The 22803-nt window shown below is 43.4% G+C and overlaps 1 protein-coding gene across 1 annotated transcript in view; it reads left to right on the forward strand.

Annotated features, from left to right (window-relative positions):
* Positions 1-564: 564 nt before the first annotated feature.
* Positions 565-22803, forward strand: part of CAPN8 (calpain 8) — a 38674-nt gene continuing 16435 nt past the window's right edge. The window contains 8 exon segments of the mRNA XM_068185550.1: positions 565-939; positions 3152-3221; positions 11280-11398; positions 12534-12667; positions 12960-13128; positions 13998-14081; positions 14828-14913; positions 16248-16322. Coding sequence (XP_068041651.1) covers positions 703-939; positions 3152-3221; positions 11280-11398; positions 12534-12667; positions 12960-13128; positions 13998-14081; positions 14828-14913; positions 16248-16322 — 974 coding nt within the window. The 5' untranslated portion in view covers positions 565-702.

Raw genomic sequence — 22803 nt, forward strand, 5'->3', positions numbered from 1 at the left:
TGCTCCTTGGTTGTATCCTTGCCCTCTGCAAGTGGCCAGTTCTAGCTCTCTCAACTTCACATCTCTTGTTGCTAATAAATGAAATTATAAATTCATACTGCTTTGAGAGTACAAAAGGGGGTGTTTTTAAGAAAATTTGTTGTTAAAGCCAGAAGTGGTTTTCATTTTCCCTAGCTTTAAAACTCCATGGCATCTCCATAGCTATGTGACCTGTAGCAATAGATATCCAGCTCCAGGTTTTGTGGCTGTATGACCCTCCAAAAGTATAGAGTCCAATTTCAGAAGGAGGAAAGGAGTTTTGAACCATCTTCACCTGAATTTTTAAAGGACTGATCCTTAAACCTGACTTTCAGCACTCAGAATGCACACAGTCTCTTTCCATCTGTTAACAGGTATGCCTGCAAAAAGTTCTCCCTGGCTTCTTGCTAAAAGAGTATTTTAAAAAGGGGCAGCAAAAAGAGCAAATACCATTGGAGTAGCAGCAGGCAGTGCCCATGATCCCAGCCTTTATGGTATGGCTGTGGCTGCCGCCCATCTCCCTGGTACATATTTGCTCTCCTGGTGCCTCCTTCCTCCAGCGCTGCTGGAGCACTTGGGGCAGTCCTTGGCTCCACCTGAGCCTGGTGCCTGCCCATATTCACCTCCTCTCTTTGCCCTGAAGGCAAAGGCAGAGCTGCAGCAGGCACTGGTGGGGTGGGCAGCATGTCCAGGGTCACAGCGAGACTCTGCCAAGAGCGAGCAGCAGCAGACGGTCTCGGATCCAACAGGAATGCTGTCAAGTATTTGAAGCAAGACTATGAAGACATGAAGCAGCTGTGCCTGCAGACTGGCACACTGTTCAAGGATGAAGAGTTCCCAGCCTGTTGTTCTGCTCTGGGCTACCAGGACCTGGGACCATAGACCTGCAAAACTCGGGGAATAATCTGGAAGCGCCCCACAGTAGGAGTACTCTCTTATTTCACCGGGTTCAAACCTAACCAAAGCCCAGCTGAACATCCAGGTTAAATCACTGGTGAGCTGAATATCCACTGTTCCTATAGGTCTTTTTCTCTTAATTTTATCTTGCTTTACTTCCATGGCAGAAGCAAAGTTGGACAGGGGGTGGGAAAAGGAATCACCATCTTCTAAGCCCATTATAAAGCAGGGAATCCTATAACTGCTTCATGGGCACCTGCTTCTTGGCAACATGCTTTCCTCCGGTCCATCCCAACTCCAGAGAGCTACAAGTCCAGGGTGCAATCCAGAGGTGGATGCAAAAGCCTCACCAGACCATGGGCCACTCCAGGAGCCACTACCATTTGTAACAGCACCCACACCGAGGTCTTGCCATTGTGCGCCTCAAGAAATCAGGCTAATACCTAAATAAAATCCTCTGCCTCACTTCAAGCTGCCTGTAGCAGTTAAATAGCAACTGACTGGAAATGTTATTACCTACATATGTATATCCTAGAAATGGCCTATGATTCTAAGAAAGTAATTTTCATCAGCAAGGATTAGATGATGATTTTTTAAGTTACAAAATCAGGGCTTCAGAGATTTTTCTGCACTCTAATTTTTCAGTCATTTATTTCTGTCCCCACTTACTTTACCTTTGTCATTTTGCAGCATCAAGAAATATTTTTAAAAATGGGAATTCCTCCCCCCCAAATTAATTACCTCCATCTGGTGGAAGAAAGGAGAATGAGAAGAACAGAAAATTTCAAGGCTTTGGACTTTATTATTTTTTCACCTGAAGAGTGAGAAACAGAAACTTGTAGGTTTAGTAACTCCAGGTTTAATAACCTTGGCAACCCCACTTATCCATCAGCACCTCACTCTGGCACTGGATGTTACCTCAACAAATAACATGGGTGTGTTTCTTGGCTTTTCCTGTCCTTGGGGAAGATCAGCCTTAGAAAACTCATTAAATTAGCCTTGGGTTTCTCATATAAGAACAATGTTGAACCTGCTGCAGGCAGAGGTGCAGCCACAAGCATAGCAGGGTAAGGAATAACTGAGGGCTGAGATCCAACAGGGTTAAATGTCCCAGCCCTGCCTGCCAGAGACCAGCCTGTGGGACCCCTGAGGGGAAACTCAGCTGTGTGAAAGGTGCATGTGGCACTTGGGAGTGGCTCAGGAATGGCAGGTGTCTGGTTGAGTAATAAGTCATATGCAGCTGACTGACACCAGGTGCAGCACTTTGAAAGGAGAAAAGAAAAAATTACACAAGACCTTCTTCTGTGAGGTGGGTAACCTACTGCTGGACTCCTCTCCACTGGACAGAAGCAGAAGGATATAGCTGAGACGATTCCTATTGGAGGGAAGATTCATAAACTGGCTCTCCATCATACAAAAGAAGTCCTGGGTTGTCTCTGTCTCTCCATGGGATGCTCAGAGCTGGCAACTGCTGCTCTCAAGGACAGCCAGTGACTGCCTAAACTGTCTTCGACTCTACTTGCCAAGTTAGGTTTCATATAAACTGCTCCTTGCTGCCATCGAGAAGCTCATGGAAAATTCTCAGAAAAACAGAAAAGGCTTTTGTCTCTAGAGAGCCAATAATGACTTCCTAATATAGGCCATGAGTTGTTGGAGAGCTCAGAGTTGGGATAGGAGTGACAGTCATTGCCATAACCCACTTGGCTGGCCCCAAAGGGCCAGGAAGAAAGGGCCCTTGCCCTTTGTTGCTAATAAAACCATTTGTGTGGTTGGCCTCCCAGGAAGCAGGGTCAGGGTGGAGGAACATCCTCTTCCACACTGTTGGCACTGGAAACTCAGCACAGTTCCAGTGGCACAGGCAGCAGCTAGAGTTACAAATTCATTTGTGCTGCTTGAACCAAAGTCTCAGCATGATGAAATAAGATGTAAATGCTGAGGTGAATTTTCACCTCTGGCTTCACTATATCAAACACTATATCAAAAATTCTCAGTAGTATCAGTGACAGTGCCTAGTAGCAAAGGGCATCAGTATTTGCCTCAAAAAATACATGTAGCCCTCAATTTAAAAAAGAAATTTTGTCCTGGGACTTTGTTAATCAGACAGAGGAGAAAGGGTATATTTTTAAAGACCTGTTCAAAGTGTTTAATAGTTTTTCAATATTGAAACAAGGAACAAGAAAAGAGAACTTTTCAGACCACAAAGGATGATGAAAACTTTGAAATGGTGTCTTTTCAGGAGTTATGTGCCAACCCTCAGTTTATAATTGGAGGAGCTACCCGAACAGATGTCTGCCAAGGAGAGCTGGGTATGTATAGTGCTTCTGAATTTTGCTTTGTAAGAAGAAAAAGAAATGAAGCTTCATTTAAAAACTCCTGATACATAAACCATGTTATTGGCTATCTCTCAGACATAGTATGGAGGGACAGACACCCAAGAAGAGGACTCGCATACCAGCATTGCTGCCTGAGACAGGGTATATGTGGGTATAGCTTGTAAGAGCTATGTCAAAATTGGAAGACACCAAACTGTCTCCTGGAGGAAGGCAGTAATTATGTGGAACAGAAAACTGATTTGCTTTTGACCTCTTAAGACAGAGGTGGATGCCAGTCTAATAGTGGGAGCACTTGCCCAGAGGCAAGAGAGTAGGATTTGTGCCCATGCCAGCAAGACCAGCTCCAAAGACTCAGGGGACAAGGGACACCAGGGAAGTTTTCTGCTGTAGCCTAGTCCTTAGGTGCTTTTATTTGGGAGGCAGATCAAGTTCCTGCCTCAGTTTCACATAAAACAAATACACAACAACAGAGCAGGAACTGGTTTAGTAGAGGGAGTGGGTCTGTGATGTGCCATTTTGTGTCAAGCAGGATCATCTGAGTTAGAAACAAGGACCACGTCAGAAAGAAATGAACAGAGAATGTAAGCTTTGTAATACCATCCACAGCAAACAGATTGTTCCAAGCCTTTCATGCTGAACCCTCTCTTCTGCTTGAACTGCATTCATGCAGAGCTGTAGCAGGGACAGGAGCAACCAGGAACCAGACACACAGACAAAAAAGGAAGTGCTGCTCAGCTCCCTGAATCAGGGCCTGATGTAGAGGAAGTATCTCTCAGGCAGGACTCATCCTCTCCCAGACATCCATCATAAAAAACCTGCCTTATCCATTTTTCTGCAGTGCTTGCATTTGGCTAAACAGAGCTGCTGTGCAAATGGCCAGAAGGGAGCTGAAAGGGGACTCTATTTACGCTCAGAGTAGCTGCTGCAGCAGCTGCTTTTCCCTGCCTGCCTCACTGATAAGATCCAGCTGCAAGGACAGCAGCAGCAAACCCTTGACTGCATAGAGAGGCGAGAAGGCTGAAACTCTTGTAATGAGAATTTGATAGATTAGACGCAGAGATATCAGCCTTTCTCCCTCCTGTGCTGCTAACTGCAGTACTCATGACCTGGTCTTCCAGCACATCCATTGTGCAAATGAGATTGAAACAATTTCTGCAAGTCGTTGGTGATAACTAACACCAGTGCTGCTCTTGTAAACACAACGCTATTAAAGCACTTGCTAAAAAATTCCCTGGTGTGTGGGCTTGTGCTCCAAATGCTAAAAAAAAGATGCCCAATCATATACTTGCTCCAGGATATTTATTTGGTGGATGCTAAAACAGAGTATGGGGAAATCACTTACTGTATTTCAGGAGAATGGCTCAAATAAGTAGTAAAAGAGACATTTCTTGTCACCTCCTATTTGGAAAGTTTCTATAATGGCATAAAAAAAAATTAAGAACATACACCTGAAGTAAAACCTCATTTTCCCAGACAGTTTACAAGCTATGAGACTGAAAAATATTATCTGTTCTTAAACTAGAAGAGAACAGTTCATTATTTGTTTTTAGCCTACAGAATGAATACAAATACCCTGAGCCCTTTCGTGTTCCTGTCACCTGCTGAATGTTTCTGTGGAATCCCAGTCCCTTGTGCTAAATGGACTTTCCTTAGGGATCAGTGCCAAAATCTATTACATAGTGGTAACAGCAGAACTGCATCCCAAAACCTCCTGTGAATCTGGGGATAGTGCCTTGCTCTGGGTTTTCCCAAAACATCTTTTGGTGGGCAGGAACCCAAAGGTCCTGAAAACTATCCCAAACCTAGAAGAAAAGCCCCAAAATCTGATTCTGCTGTTATTAGGAGCTTGATTTGCTCTCATTCTCTCTCTCTCTCACACACACACAAAAAGAAAAAAAAAAGAGAAAAAGAAAAAGAGAAAATAATGAAATTGTTTCTGCAAGGCTGCTTACAATTGCTTCTACACACACTGACCCTTCACAAAAATAAACTGCAGGCATGGGGACTTGCCTTCTAGCCTTCAGGTATTTGCTTTACATCTCTGAGGCATACTAAGCTTTCTTTGATGTTTGATCCAATGCCTTGAATATCAAAGTCCTGTTTACTAAAACCTTCATGTAAAACACTTCTATTGAAATAGACCTTGATTACATATTTACATAAGCCATATATGTGACTGGGTAATACATCCTTTAGAGAAATAGAGCCTATTTTTAATAATATTCTCTGACATGTTTCTTTTATTTTAAAATAACGCTGCAGGTCTGAGTTTATGTGAACAAAAGGAACAAGAAAACCCAGAGTTGGTCTCACTCCATTAAACTTATTTCTTTGACAACAGCGTAAGCTAGATGAATATCAGCTTGGGAAGTTTGATGGGGACTTGAAAGTCTTGAAATGTTTTAAAAGTTCTTTGAACCATACCTTTTTCATAGCCTAGTAACAACTTGAAATGTAGTCACATAGTCCTAGTTATTAAAGGTGACTTATGAAGTTTTCTTGCTGCTATCTGAATAAGGTAACTTGAGGACTGTTTGCAGAACTTCTTAAGAAGTAAGTGGCATAAATTTAATTTTATTAATATAAAATGTACTGAAACCCCCTCCGTTTAATATTAGCTTTCCAGATCCACACTATTTATATTCATGTGTTGCCTTTTGTTCTGAACGCCCAGAGGCCACTCCGGGCACAGCAGCTCCCTGGGCCTGGGCTGGCAGCTGGAGGAGCTCCCTGAAGCCAAGGCAAATGCACCAGTTCACACCAGCCCAGGAGCCCGCCCTGTCACTGTAGAGCAGGACGGTAATGAGAATGACTCCAAGTTAGAAGGCAAAGAGAATGAATTCTGATTTATTTCAAATGCACCGCTTTATTTATAGAGAACATCGTGCGGACTAATTTCATTGGTCTTAGAGTAAAAACATCTCACACCATTGGTGTGCAGTGAATGACGCATGGTGGCAGAACCTACCTATAAACAATGTGAACAACATTAGAGATTAGAGAATTATTTACATTCTTTCCCAACTGTCCCCCAGGCTCTTGCCTGGTTAGAAAACCCTCTCTTTTTCTCTCTGACTGAACTGAGAATATCCACACCAGCCCCATATGGGCTTTGTGCATTCCTTGTCCTACAGGCCGATTTGGGGAGATTAGAGGTATCCTGGAGAATAAACCAAAGCCTAACGGCTCTGAGATAGATCTGATGCCTGTTGAGGGAACCTTTGAAGTGGTTGTAGGCAGGAGAGAACTTAATAGTACTGGGCTTGTTTACTTATTTTGCTGTAAACATTAATACATGGCCCTTCTGACATTCAATCCCATGGGCTCAAGGATATTGGAGATCCTGGTTCTAGCAAATACATCCCATTGATATTAAAAATACATTCACTAACAACTCGGAGACCCCAAGGAGAAGAAAGCCTGTTCCTTTGCTGGATTCTTCTTTGCCTTTTTGTACACAGCTGCAGCACAAAATTAATTTCCATAGAAAACCTAAGAAAGTCTTTAGAACTCTCAAAGCAGAGGCAACCTGCACTGCCATAAATTATAAGCTAGTGGGTCAGTGCTTCCTTGATGTCTGGTGTGATGCCGCAGGTACTACAAGCTCTGAACAAGGGCTTCCAGCAGAAAATAAAGCTGAGAGTCAGAGCTGCTTGGCAATCCAGGAAGCCACAGCATTTTTTTTTGATCCTTTCTGAACACCAGACATTGCTGAAACAGCAACAAGCCAGAACAGACTCAGGACAGAAATGCCTCTGTGCTGTCCAGTTGCATCCTAGAAGCAGACACTTGGACTTTTGGCTGAAACTCACCATCTCTAGGTCAAAGGAGAGTTTAGATGCTTTGTGTCTAGACACTTTGATGGTAGCTAAACAGAAAGTGAGCACAGCTCTAGAGCAACTGAAATTAATCAAATTTCTCATTTATTTTATGGCCTCTGCAAGTGGAGCATGCTTGGGTAAACATCATCAATACGGAGGAGTTGCTGAGCTGCCAGGTCACCAAGGATTTGTTATGCTGCAGCAATTTGATTATCTCTGTAAGCCAGGGGCTGCCTGGGTAGTACTGAGAACACGAGCCAACTCAGGACATCTGTGAGCAGCAAGGGATTCTTTTTCAAGTGCACTAACAGTCAAAGTAGTCAAAGTAGTTCTCCAAGATCACACATGTCTGTGTGTATACAGACATGTATATGTCTGTATACATATACGTATATATATAAATATATTATCACACACACATACACATAGGAGATAGGCACAGCTAGGCTTCATTTTTCCACCACAAACTCAAGGTCAGGATTGCTTAAATTAAAAAAAAAAAAAAAACAAAAACAAAAACACAACAGCAAAAAAAACCCCAGTAAATATTTTACTACCATTTCAAATGACTTCAGATTCTGAAATCAAGCTGGCTTCTTTATAGGACATTCCGCAGCAGCAGTAAACACTGTAACTGGCATTTGTCTCAAAATTTTGTTCATGAAATATGACACTGAACAGAAGCAGTGATATGTGTCCATAAGTGATTGCCGGGCTAATATTGAGAAGGATTTAAAAAAAAAAATGTTATTTTTATAAGCTATAATGCTGCAACTTCAAACACATATGGTAAGTAGAAATGCTTTTTGATATTGTCATTTTTCTGACTGTGAGCCTATTTGAAATACATTCTAATTAATTGGTCAATTGGCCTCTTTTTCTCTGCCTCAAAAAAATTCCCTTTTTAGGAATGGAATGAAATAGTTTCCTCACAGTGTGAAAGATTACTTATAACCTGCATCTGAACCAGAACAAGTCTGAGGGCCCTACATAAGGTGCCTTTCTGGGGAGCTTGTGCTCTTATTCTGTCCTGTAGGCAGAACCACAAACTAAACTATGAAATTTACTACTGGCAAAATGGTGTTGAACTTTGAAAAAAGGAACAAGAAGTGCCAATTTGTACTCTTTCAGAACTAGTCATATATTATCCAGTAGGGCTGAGAAGGCTTATTAATAGGCCAGGATCCCACTGTGGTGTACTAGAAGGTAAGAGGCCAACTGCACAGTTTAGGCCCTGTCATGGAAGCTCCTTGATATGGACAGATTCCTACATCCTCTGAAAGTAAATATTACAGGAGCCTGAATGTCATGCATCTCTGCTATCCAAAGATGCCCCCAAACCATCTACATTCAGACATGCTTCCATTTTTATCAAGTTACTAACCAATTCCCAGCTTGTTCCTTTTGGTTGGCACAAGCTTAGTCAAAGATATTAGGCCCTGGAAAGTAAGGTTTGGAGATGGGACTCTGCAGTGCTCTAGGCTCATGCTGCTTTTAAGGCCAAGTCCACCACTGCAATTCTTCCAACACTGTTCTTCCCAGGTGTGCTTTGAGCAGGAATGCCCTGAAATGCTTCCCTGGGAGGTCAGACTGCATTGGTGTGTTGGAAACAGCCAGCAGCACCCAGGTTGCTCACTCTCCCAAGTGCTAAGAAATTAATTCATGCTGTAAGAAAGGTGCCTTGAAGGATTTCACACTGCATTTGGCATCCTCTGGGCTGAGATTCTGAAATTGTTTAGTTCTGAGGAGGGAAGTAAACAACATATTTAAGGAAACCCCCCTCATTTCACCAAATCTTCTGCCTAACTGTTCATCCAACATACACCATCCTCAGCAAAACCTAGATTAGTTTATCACTCATTGGCTTTAAAATCCTGGCCAAGATTTTAGGGCAAACTGTTCCAGATGTTGCACATTGGGAGAGCACCAGTTTGTCACTGCTGCAGGCCTTCTCTGGTCTCACAGGGTGGAGGGACACAACAGGATCACTAGAGACATCCACATTGTCACCTTCTCAGAAATAATCTTCTGCACTTCACAGCATGCCAGGGACAGCCAGAGCATCATAAAAATGAGGATTTCAGTTCTGACTTGATACAGCTTTTCATCTTCCTCCTCTGAAAATCCATTCCCCAGACTTATCACTATTATTTCTGCTTCTTCAAGGAAAACAGAAGTTTTAACAGCTTAAGGCATATGCTGTACCAAGGAAAGCCTTGAAGAAATAGCTACAAAGCAGATCTGAGTGTTCTCAGTCTCATTTTTTCCTGCATCTACATTTCCTTGGGAGAGAATGTTCTTAAAGCCTTTTTTTTCCTCAGACCTTGTGCTCTTATAATTTTGCTTATTTTATACATAAATACCTAAAGCTGGGAGGAAACTTACAGGCCAGCAAGTTGATCCCTTCTTGAGAAGGTTTTTGCTCATAGATGTTCTGAGGCTTCTGGACTTTCTTTTCTATATGCAGAGCATCAACTTTTCCCTATTTCCATTTTAAACATGCCATGATCCTTTTGTTTTATCTCCTCCTCTGGAAAAGAAATATCTTTCAACTAAGAGCTCTTGCCTCAAACAGCTTTTCTGCAAAGTAACATTTAACTTGCCTCACACTTCCTCTTCAAATTTTGCTTAAGCACGACAAAATTTTTTAACCTCTTCTCATAAAAAATGCAGGTGCATGGGGGAGAAGCAGGCAATCCAACCATTTGTCACCCCCCTTCCAGCTTGAATGCTCTTCTCTGAATGTGGCAGCCAAGATAAGGCAGAGAATCCTGGGGGAAGACTCAAGCAGCACCTCACATTCTAAGAATGGATTTTCCCTCCTCTTTAGAAAGGCATGAACTGCCACAACAGGTAGAAATATATCATATCGCATATCATGGGTTTGGACCCATAGTGTGATCAGCCAGCTCAGGTGGTTACACCAGGGGACACTCCTTTACAGAGGTTTCTCAAAGCAGCTCATAGGAGTCATCTGGGTACCTCCCCATGGGGTACAGGCAGCAGAGAGCACCTGGCAAGTCCCTTCATCCTACCTTTACACTTGTATTCACCATGGCAATAAATCATAAATCTCAAGTCAATATAAATAGTTAACTTCTGCTCTAGGATATTCAGTCTTGCTGCAGATTCAACCCTTTCCTTGGTTTCTCAATTAGCTTATTTCCTCTGAAGCAAGAGCTGTGATGGCAATTCCTTCTGCAGAATATACACCTGCCAAAGGAACTAGCACAGATGATCCTCAGGAAACCAGGAAAATGTTAGTACCTTCAGAGCAGTTTTGTTTTGCTAGGCTTTCTGCACACCTCAGAAATAAAGCAGAATCACAGAAGTTCCTCCTGCTGTTTGCAGTGTGCAAACATGACGAGTCACCGTGTTTCCCAGGGGCACCACCTTTGGTGTGACAGAAGCTTCTGCTTACTCAGCCTCTAATCCTCAATAAACAGGTAACCAACCCAGCAAACAGCTCCAGCTGCAAGGCACACAGCCTCCAGGGAGGGCTGGGCAAGCCCAGCCTTTCTAGAATAAGGAATGGGCTAAAGAAAGGACTCACCTCCTCCCAGAGGTCCCAGGAGACTTCATCTTCCACTAGACTGCTGGGCAAATCTCTGGCAATAGCTCTAAGTTCAAGTTCAGACTTTCAAAGAAAGGGCTGAGGAGGAATAGGCCCACAAATGTTCCAGCTATCCACTGAATCTTCTCCAAAAGATAGGAATGGAAATCCCACCATCCTTCTACCAACCCAGAGCTTTTGCCCTCTTTTGGACATCTCCTGAGCCCTTGTCTGGCCCAGATGTGGTGGCTTGAGTCTACTTAAAGTACCGCAGGTCATTAACTCTGTCCTGCCCAGCCACTTTACAACCCACATACCTCAAATGCCTTCTCCTTCTGGCTGTGTTCTTGATCTCCTGAGGGCATTAATAAGCTTAGGTGAAGCAGCCTGTTTTCACAGCTTCATTACAAAATCAAAGCACAAACTGGACCATTGAAATTACTACCATGGTCAGCCTCAGAGGCCCCAGGATACCTGTGTGGTTTGGGTGAGTGGAAAATGAGCAAAAGAGAGAAATAACAGAACAAGAATGGATTGCTGAGCCAAGACTGGAATTTTAGTCCAGGTGAGACTGTGACTTAATGGAGTTATGAACTTTTGAACTTAATGAACTTTTGAACTTAATGAACTTTTCTGCCTTGTAATATGTGTTTTTAGGTGATTGCTGGCTCCTAGCTGCCATTGCATCTCTCACTTTTAATCCAGATATTCTGTTCCATATTGTTCCCAAGGCTCAGAGTTTCCAGAAGGACTATGCTGGAATATTTCATTTCCAGGTATACTGTGATCAAGGGATTGAGAATAAAAAATGAAAATGCTAGTATTTAATTAGAAGCAGCTTTTTTTTTCTGTGGGTTTTTGTTTTGTTTTGTTTGGAACATGTGAAATAATCGACAGTTACAGTGTGTAAATGAAATTGATGGGGAAGAGAGAAAGAAAATAAGAATAGAGTTAAATAATGTTGAATGAGACCTGCTCACTGGTGAGGTTCTACTGTCTTACAGATGGGGCTCTGGGGAGTCTGCAGATTTTGTAAACTGAGCTGAACCATCAGGCCGCATGAGCCCAAACCAAGCTCTATTGCTGCTAGCTATTGAAAGTCAATGCAGGCTGGTGTGGTTCCTTCTGCTTCCTTTCCCTCCCTGCTTTGCCTTTATTTCCTTGCCTGTGGAGTCAGAGTGTTGGGATTTAGCCAACCTGCTTTGACTGGAGATTAGACTCAGGCGGGAGCAGTGCAGATTCACCGTGCTAAAGGAACTGTTCTGGTGAGGACAGAAGTTTTAGAACACATACCTAGCCCTTCCACCAGCTCACCTTTGAATGATACAGTGTGAATTATCATCTCTCCTTTCAGGAATGCAGCAAATCATGGAGTAAACATTTCTAGCTTTGAGCCCAAAATTTAGCACTAGCAGTGTTTCTCATATTTCCTAGTATTTGCAAAAGTGATTAGCACTATTGACCACTTCCCCTTTAGATGATCTCTCTTTACAGGCATTTTTACAGATATATTAGTTTTGGGGTTTTTTTGGTTTGTTTTTTTTTTTTCCCTTAAGGTTTGAGCCTTGAGATAGTTCAGAGCATCCTATCTCCATGCTGGCTTTCTGGGCTGTCCACCATGTAAAATCAGTTCACATGTTCAGACAATGTTTTTGATGCTATGTACAATAAGATGCTGTTAATATTTCCTATCAGCAAAATTTTAAATAGAATTAAGAAATCTGCTGAATGATCCATGTAGCTGGGAGGAGTTTGTCTTTATTATAGAGGAGAAGGATCCAGCACGGGAGTAACCCTACAGTGGCTTATGCAGGGGGAAGTGATGACAGGTGAAGGGGAAGGAGGATGGTAGCGTGGAGCTGTCTTGGGCACACCAGCCTCCATCATCTTCTCCTTTTTTCCTTCCCTCAGTTCTGGCAGTATGGGGAGTGGGTGGACATGGTGGTGGACAACAGGCTGCCCACCAAGAACGGGAAGCTGGTCTTCATGCACTCAGAGGAAGGCAACGAGCTCTGGAGCACTCTGCTGGAGAAGGCCTATGCCAAGTATGGGGCTGGGCGGGATCTGTGCCTCTGGTGGTGGCCCAGACCAGGGAATGTCAGTCACAACACTCTTCATTCTAAGGTAACCTCCCTCCCACCCAGCATCTAAAGTTCCCTCTGGGTCCATAAAGGGTGTTGCCAACTGTATTTCAAGGGGCTTGAATTTTCTTGCCCCAGATCACATTGATGACCAAGAAAATTAAGAGATACTAAATGATAAACCCTTCTTTCTGTGGTACCTTGTGCTTGCAGGTGGAGATGGACTCTTGTATAGCTCTTATCCTTTCCCCCCCAGGTTGAATGGCTCTTGTGAAGCTCTAGCAGGAGGCTCCACTGTGGAGGGCTTTGAGGATTTTACTGGAGGCATCTCTGAGTCCTATGAGCTGCGGAGGGCTCCTTCAAACCTCTACCAAATCATCCAGAAGGCCCTGAGAGCTGGGTCACTTCTTGGCTGCTCCATCGATGTAAGAGGCTGACAAGGCTTTACTCTCCTTGCTCCTCTTCTCAGGGCTCTGGCCCATACTGTGACAAAAGCCCAGACCAATGTAAGATATAGGTAGGAAAGTCTGATACAAGAGCAAACTGAATTAATGTGAGATCTTTATTGATTTCAATATCAAAAAAATTGGACTATGTTCTAAATAACCAATTCTCATCATGTCTCCCTATTTACATGATAGCATGTGGTAACACTTAGAACTGTGAACAGCCCGCATGTCTTCAGGAACTCCATTCTCTGAATATCATTTCTCATTCAAATTTTGTGTAATTTCTGCCCCAGACACTTGACTGCCAGAGACAAACTCACTGAGACATTTTATTGTAGCCTGTAGTCTGATTCTGGCTTTGGTTTTCAGTCTTCAAGATTACTGACACCTATAATACAAACACACTCAAGTTACAGATGATGTATGAATGTGTTTTGAAAACTTCACACCTTTCACATCCTGTTTCATTTTCTTGTTTGTATTGTGGCTTACAGAATTACCAGAGTTCCAGTTTTGATATACTGGATCTCATCTGAGACAGGCAAGAGCTAAGTTCATGTGAACATGTCTTTGCAGGTGACTGGATCTGTCACCTGAGCTGGGAATTGGATTTAGATTTAGATTTCATTGTACATTCTTGAATTTCTTCTGTGCTTGGACTGCATATTAAGGGACATGAAACTACAGCTTTTCCTGTGGCTCTCAATTTAATATACATTGCATCAAGAATATTGGTATTCATTGTGCACACCACTTTGGATATCTGCCCCCATATTAATTTGCTTATGAAAGCTCAGTTCATATACAATATATAATAATAAATGTGCATACTTTTATTGCTCCAGATAACTGTTACAGCTGAATTAGAAGCAATCACAAGTCTGAAGCTGGTAAAAGGACATGCTTACTCTATCACTGGAGCAGAGGAGGTAAGCCAGCCTCTCTGGGGCCATCGGGCAGACCAGCTTGGTGCTGCAACACTGCAGTGCCTTCAACTTTCTATTGTCTTTCAGTGACTGACCATAAAAATGTTCCTAACTTATATACATTCATACAGAAAAATGAAGTACCTGTAGCACTCAGCCAGGTCAGAAGCTCTGTACTGGTAGGGGTGTGGAGCACACTGTACAGTAAAATTCAGGGTACAGAAAGGAGGAGCAGGAGAGGAAGCAGCCATTCCCCACATGTTTATGTTGTGTGAAGTGGGAGCGAGGACTTTCCCAGTCAGAGCTGATGGGAAAAGAGTAAAAGCCTCTTTGATGAACTCTTCTGTGAGTCTCATCTTCAGAGCAAGCCCCAGGTATTCCTGCTCCTCTGAAGCCAAAATCATTACATAGATATCCATGCCAGATAACCTCTTTCCAACCTTGCTGTGCTGTGCAATGTTCCCTGCTTTTGAGGATGTAGATATTTTGCTAGTTTGTAGCTGATGATTTTCCTTGCAGGTTGCTGTCATTATATGAAATGGTGAGTGCTGCAGCTAATGGCTCACTTGGTGGCATAGGATAATGTAAAATAAGGGTAGAAGGCATCTAGGTGTCTTTTAACTACTGCAAATTGAAATGGACTGCATCACTCAAGTACAAATCATGTTTTATCCTATCTGAAAAGCAATTGCCCTTTGATGATTAGAATAATAGAAGTGCTTAGGCTCTGTTTGTTATGGATCTTTCAGGTATATAACCGAGGATGGCCAGAGAAACTAGTGAGGCTTAGGAATCCCTGAGGTGAAGTAAAACGGACTGGATGTTGGAGTGATAAGTAGGTTTTTATATGCCCCCGCTTCTCTCTCTTTGGTGTATTTTGGACTCTATTAAAAATTAAATTGGGACAATACAGTTAATCCAATCACAAAGAGTATTTAGGAGAGATACTAAATCAGTTGGAATAAAACACTATTAATTTATTACTAAGGTTGAATATTGATCCAATGTTTCCAGCGGGCATTAATACCTGCCTCAGGCAGAGCTTTCTCATCAGAGACAACAGCCCTTGGTTTGACTCTGAGCAGCCCAATGCAAGCCACATCCATGTCATTTTGCAAGACAATTTTTCTCAAATTGATCCTACTAGTGGTTCCAGGACCTAAGTAAAATATACAAACCAGTCCTGCTCCTGGGAGTTAAAGCAGGGGTAAAACCATTATACCTCTGCTTTGACTCTGAGGTTGCTCAGCTCTAAATCATGTCAGAATTTGGTACCTATCTGAGAAACTTGAAAAAGTTGGGAGGCTGACTAAGATAAGGACACAAAAGTTCAAAACCTTTCAGAAACTGTCTGGGCTTCAACTATCTTGGAAATGTGGTAGTGACAACACCTCTTTTATTTTTATATTTAGAATGGCATAAATTTTACTGTCATTTGGGCCACAATATATTTTTTCATGCAGCACTTTGAGATTTCAGTTTCCTCTCCTGACTGATTGCAGCCCGGGTGCTGATGTATCATAATTAAGGATAGAGATAACATTACAATTAATTTTACTTTTATCAGAGCTGCTTTGCTCAGCCCCAAGGTAAGGTGCCTCAGGCACACACATATGCCATATCCCGGTTTTGTCACACCTGTTTTATCATGGGACAACCTTGCTGAGGCAGGTTCAGCACTGCATTGTCACATGGGAGCAGATCAGAGCAGAATCCATCCTGAGCAAATTAATACCAGAATGGCAAGGGAGCAACGCTCTTTTCTGCAGTAAATTTTCTGATTTCACCTTTTTGCTTTTCTGTTCCTTCATGACCCCCAACAATGAAGGTGGTATCATTTCCCTAGGGAGGATATCAGGCACCCCAATAAATCTTAAAATGTAGGAGCTCTGACTGACTTTCAGAATGTGAATTTCCTAATCCAGACAGTCTGTACCTTCTGGCACCTGGCAGGGGAGATTCAATTCAAGGCTTATTTGTTGCAAATACTGTTGCAGACTAATTCCAGCCCAGCACAGTCAGGTTGCAGGGTGTGCTGTCATTTGGAGGGGCACAAGATCTATTTGTTGAAGAAATATATACTCCTTTATCTAGATAGAATCTAACTCAGATCTCACTGTAGAATAAAATGCAACAGCTGAACATTGTGATTTTGTGCTTTGTCTGCAGTGTTCCTGAGTGGAATTATGTTGATCCTAAACAAAAACAGGCTCTGGATAAGCAAGTAGATGATAGAGAGTTTTGGTGAGAATTGTTCATTTAGATTACTCTTTTGGACATTTTATGTGTTTTAAGCAGTCCTTTCAATTGGATAAAGAAAAACTGCCAGCACTGAGGAGGTTAATAATGACATGCATGCATTTTTAGCCTCTTATTTATCTCCCTTCCTATTCAAATATTACCTTTTATTAGAGCTTGCATAACTCAGCATTAATCCAAAATATGGAGACCAGATGGTAATAAAATTAATGAGGTGGCAAGAATGAACCTCAGCTGCTCTACATTTTGAGGTTTGTTTTTTTTGCCTAAACGCTACACACAAAAGAAAAAGTTCAGATTACCAGTTTGGGAAGAGTCTGCTTACTCAGACCTAATAGAAAGCCTGTCCTAACCCTCATTTGATTATATATGGATCAGTGTTGAACTGATGTCACTCTGTCCTAGCCTGGAAAGATAAACGGCCACTGCAAACAGCTGCGTGGGCCATCAGGCACTAGGAAATGAGAGCAGACCTCTGTTAGCAGCATGGAGCAATCAAGGTCTGTCACTCATGCAAACCTACCAGGAATGGTAAAAACAAACATCAGTGATAGGAACGTGTAGAAGAATTTCTGAGAGAAAGAGATCACGATCTGTATGTTCATGATTTATGTTTAGAGTGAAGGTTGAGCTACCCCAGCCTAGGCCTCAGATATGGGCCTCTGTGAGGCCTTAAAGCCTATGGCGCAGTTGAGAATAAGTTTGTGGCGCAGTCAGAAATTATGTTAAGGTATAACACAGTGTACTGAGCTATCTAGGTGTGAATTAGTATAGGTCTGCAGTGTGAAATTTTAGCCACCTTAAGACAGGAACAAACAATGTTTGCTTGCCAATGAGAGTGTGCTCACGATTGTAAACTATCTGGAAGTGCATTAAAACTACTGTCTATAAACAATAAACGGAGAACATATGATTAACCACATTGGTTTGGATCTGTGTTTGCTCCTGTCCAGCTCACCTTTTTTTTTTTTATTAGTCCCTGCTTTTCATGGCGCCTAAACAGGGGCAGAAAGTCTCTGATGAATTTCAAAAGTCGCTGAGATAATAGCGACTGTCACTTCTATGATAGTGACGGGAAACGGCCCCCAGATCGTGTGCAGGAGGGCGTGACGGGGGGCACAGATCCCAAATTGCTTTTAAAAGCGACTGGGATTGGAATGCTGGAGCACTGAAGCCTCCTCCTGAGAAAGGTTTCCAGATTGTTTGTTTGTTTGTTCGCAACGGGAAACCGGTGGTAGCCTCTGTTGTTCACACATTGCCTGCACGGCGGAGGGGAACGAGCTGCACGGTGGAGGTGGTTGAAACAGAGCAGGGTGGCTGTAGTGGTGTCGCGGCTGTGTCGTTTGCAAGATATGGAGCACCCCGCAGTGGTTGGAAGGTAAGCCGCAAGCCGAGACAGTGAAAGATAGTCAGAATGGATAGTGATTGGGATACGGCTCTGCGACTTCTGGTTTATATCCTTTCAAAGAGAGGGAAAAAGATAAAGGACACTGATTTAGAGCAATTAACCCTATGGGCAAGAAATAAAGGCAAATTCCAGAAGCCCTCACTCCTTTTTAGCGAGATAGAGTGGCAAGAACTAGGGCAGCTGCTTTGGAATTCGGCTGTGGAGGGCAGAAAGGACAAAAAAACTGTGTTAGAGTTCGGAGCAGTTGCAAAGAAAGTTTTACAAGCTTTACAAAGTATGTCCACCAAAAAACGGGCAGCCAAGGCAGCAATTCAAGCGTTTGAGGGATCCGTGGTTGAAAAAACAGAGATTCCGAAGCCATCTCGGGTCAAAAAAATTTTTGGTGTTCATAATATGCGGCCGATGCATGGACAAAGGGCTCCGGTCAGTGTGTCCGTGCAGGAAGTAGTGGCACGCATGGAGAGCCACGCGCAGATGGCGGAAGTGACTCGGTCAGCTGCCAGGCAGAATGAGGAGCAACAGAAGTGAGCCAGCCGCCCCACTCTCGGGGAGGGGTGAAACCCGAGGAGACAGGCGGAGTTGATGATGAAACGGGGCTGCCTCAGGTGATGGAACACTGGAGCAGAGACCAGGGCAGAGACCAGGGCGGCAACGAGAGCAAGGTGGCGCTGCCCCTGCACTCCCCAGGAGGTGCAGCCACCGCCACAGCCGCGCGCATGGGGAGGGGGGCCACCCCGCAGCGAGAGCTGCCGGCAGAGACCCACGCACAGGGGGGTGGTTTTGAACCTGGCCACGGCAGCGGGACGGCAGAAGCCACAACACAGACAATAGCGATATGGCCCGCAGCAGTCTGTTTACAACACACAGAGGTTGCCCAACACTGCCTGCTTCCCTCAGACTCTGACACAGACGAATCAGATTCAGACCCTCCCAATTTTAATAATCGTAACAGGAGGCGATCACAATATAAGATGCCGAAAACAAATACTTTACAGCAAAAAATAACCCAGCTTGCTAACCTCTCAGCTCAGCCAACTCAATTAGAGGATTCTTCCTCTGAGCAACAATTGACATTACCAGTGGTTTTGCAAAATCCAATGCGGTCCTGGTGGGCTTCAGTGGTGAAAAATGCTATTTTAGATGGGGACTGGGACGCTGCCAAATCGTTAGCCTGTCCTGTCATTGCAAGAGACCACAATGCTATTTGGGAGCCACGCGAATGGAAAATTCTTCAGTCAGCCAAACAGACAGTCACAAATTATGGTATCAGATCAGAGGCTGCAAGGAACATAATTCAGTATATATTTACAGCAGATGTTCTTTGTCCCGCCGATTCATCTAGCATTGCATCCTTGTTGCTGCCACCTTCACAGTTTCTCATGTTTGAAAGGGAATGGAGAAGGCTAGCCACTGAGGAAGCCAACAAACATACAGTTGTAGGAGATCCTTTGTATGGAATCCAGCCAGGTATGCTGACTGGGCATGGACCATATGTGACAAACAGAGTACAACTCACCCAATTGAAATGCATCAATTGTCACAACAGCTGGCATAGCAGGCCTTGCTTTCAGTACCAGATAAGAAAAAGCCAGCACCTTATGCAACCATAAAGCAAGGAACCACAGAACCATATGGACAGTTCATTGATAGATTGTCAGCTGCTTTGAAAGATGCTCCTGATGTACCAGGAGATGTTTGAGATCATTTGTTTCGCTCACTTGCTTTTGAAAATGCTAACTCACACACGAGAACTCTTTTAGCCACTCTTCCTCAAGGCTGTCCAGTCGACGAGATGCTTGTCAGAGCCACAAGAGTGGAGCAAAGCAATCAAACTGCAGCATTCACTGCAGCCATTCAGGACGCCATGCAACAGCAAGGACACGTCATTGCAGCTGCTTTGTCCAACAATGATTTTAATAATCCTCTTAATCGCAGCAAAAGTCAACCCAACATCAGATCATCCAACTTCATTTGCTTTCGATGCAGTGGAACAGGCCATCTCCAACGGACCTGCCAGAAGGTCGTGTGGTGCCACAAGTGCAACACTGACAATCATGCCACAGAAGCTTGTCACAAGTCGGGAAAGTCTCAGCGCAGCATGCTGAGGCACCACGCAAAGAAATAAATCGATGCCTCGACCCCACAGACTCTGAGAACAGCTTCCTGATGAAAAATCAACCTGCCACCTGGGGGAGCCTCAGAGTGGACATGGCCACAGCAGCAGAAGTCACTCTAAATGATAATAAGGTAACTTTAATTCCCGCCAATGTATATGGTCCAATGTACAGCACAATTTCTTTAGTTGGACGTTTGTTGCTGGGAAGATCCTCCACAAGTAAACAAGGTGTGATTGTGATCCCAGGTGTCATTGATGCAGATTACACAGAACAAGTGAAAATAATGGCTTATGCCTTGCAACCACCTGTGACGATTCCAAAAGGAAGCAAGATTGCACAAATTGTAGCAATAGAAAATACAGTCCTACATCGCCAGTGTCCAACACACCCAACTGAATTCGAAAGAAAGGACAATGCCTTTGGATCAATTGGACACGATGTCTTTTTAACAATTGATATGAAAGATCACCCACACAAGAAAATACAATTGCAGTGTGGTTCCCACTGCATCAGATTAGAACAACTCCTTGATACAGGCACCGATGTCTCAATCATCAATCAGATGTACTGGCCATCCAACTGGCCTTTGCAAGCTCCAAGTTCCCACATCGTAGGAGTGGGTGGAATGAAAATTCCTTCAGTAAGCAGAGACCCTATCAGCATCATCTTTGAAGACAATCAAGTTATTGTGACTCAGTTATATGTCATGCCTTTGCCCAAACTGCTTCCAGGACTGATAAGCAGAGATGTGCTTTTCCAGCTTGGAATGGTTCTGACCATGGACCAGCATTTTTCTTAATGGCCACTGCAGAGCAGCCGCCCATCCTCAAGATCACCTGGTTGACTGAGACCCGTGTGGATTGAGTAGTGGCCAATGTCAGGAGAAAGGCTGCAGATTGCTGAACAATTGGTACAAGAGCAACTTGAAACTAGACACATTCAACCCCCTGTAAGTCCATGGAACACTCCAATTTTTCTTGTCCCCAAAAAGTCAGGAAAATGGAGATTGGTACATGATCTCTGAAAAGTAAATGAGCAAATGCAAGCAATGGGTGCATTGCAACCTGGTTTGCCAGCGCCAACCATGATCCCACAAGGGTGGAACATTGTCGTCATTGATTTAAAGGACTGCTTCTTTACCATTCCACTTTATCCACATGATACCCAGTGATTTGCCTTCACTGTATCATCTCTCAACAGAGCAGCACCAACAAAAAGGTATGAATGGATTTCTCTCCCTCAACGCATACACAACTCTCCCACCATGTGTCAGCTGTTTGCTGATTGGGCCCTGCGACTGATTCGTCAGCATTTCTCCAACACAATGATTTATCATTATATGGATGACATTCTTATTTCCACCAAACAGCCATTGGCAGATGCAGATTTAAATTGGATCTTTTCACAGTTGAAGCATCATGGACTGACAGTATCTCCAGAAAAAGTACAGCAATCAGCACCTTGGAAATATTTAGGCTGGCTGATCACAGATGCACAAATTCAACCTCAGAAAATTACCTTAGATGCTGACATTTCTACTTTACACGATGCTTAGAGACTCTTTGGAGACCTACAGTGGGTTCGTACCATTGTAGGAATCACCAGTGATGATCTCCAGCCATTTCTGCCTTGGCTTCATGGCAGTGATGCCAACAGTCCTCGAATTTGTACCCCTGATCAACAAAAGGCTCTGATTCGAGTTTCAGAAAAATTACAACATCGTTGGAGTGCTCATTGTATTGAACATTTGCCATTGTCACTGTTCCTCTCCAATGGTGATGCCTGTCCACTTGCCATTGTTTTTGAATGGCAAAAGAAAAAGGGGGAGTCCCAACCTGGTGCAACAGCAATTCTGCTTGAATGGCTGTTTTTACCTGTTCAACCAAAAATTCGTGTGATGAGCAGGACAGATGCTCTTGCTGCATTGATACGAAAAGGCAGAGACAGAATTCTAGAAATAGATGGGAAAGAACCAGCAGACATCAGTGTTCCTGTGAAGAATGAAGATCTAAAATGGTTGCTCAGACACTCTGTTGCACTGCAAGAAGCATTGTTAGGTTTCACAGGAGTGGTGCACAACAGACAACCGGAAGGCCCAATGTGGTATTTTATCAAACGTTATCAGTGGTTGGAAAGACCCTTGTGTTCAGTGAAACCGGTTGAGGAAAAAACAGTTTTTACCGATGCCGGCTGAAGAACAAAAAGAGCTGTGTGCGTTTGGCAACAATGAGGGAAATGGTTGAAACATTTAATCAAAGGTGATGCAAAAGATAGTCTACAAACCCTCGAGTCGAAGGCCGTGTGTTGGGCTTTCCAAACCTGGAACAAAGAACCACTCAACGTCGTTTCTGACTCATTATATGTGGTTGGAGTTGTGCAAAGAATTGAAGATGCACTCCTCAGAAGGACTCAAAATCAAAGTTTAGGAGAATTGTTCCTGCAGTTGTGGAGTGTGCTGAAACAACGCCAGCATGTCTTTTGTATCATGCACATTCGAAGCCATCAAGGTAGCAGTGGTTTAGGGGAAGGCAATGCAGTAGTGGATGCTACGGTCAGTTATGCAGTCCATGTTCCCCCACAGAACCAGTTTGTGAGAGCTCGCAACAGTCATGAGACATTTCATCAAAATGTGAGAGCCATCCACCGACAATTTCAGATCCCCCTGGATGATGCTCAAGGAATTGTCCATGCCTGTCTTCAAAGTAGTCATTATGGGCCTGGCCTCAGACTGAGCACAAATCCAACGGGACTGAAAGCTTTAGAATTGTGGCAGATGGATGTCACTCATGTTCCAGAGTTTGGTAGGCTGAAATATGTCCATGTCACTGTAGATACCTACTCAAAGTTCATTTGGGCAACAGCACAGACGGGAAAAAGCTCTCCATGTGAAAAGGCATTTATTTGCCTGCTTTGCAGTTATGGGTATACCTGTAGAAATTAA

Source organism: Anomalospiza imberbis, chromosome 3 (genome assembly GCF_031753505.1).
Source record: "Anomalospiza imberbis isolate Cuckoo-Finch-1a 21T00152 chromosome 3, ASM3175350v1, whole genome shotgun sequence".
NCBI lineage: Eukaryota > Metazoa > Chordata > Aves > Passeriformes > Viduidae > Anomalospiza > Anomalospiza imberbis.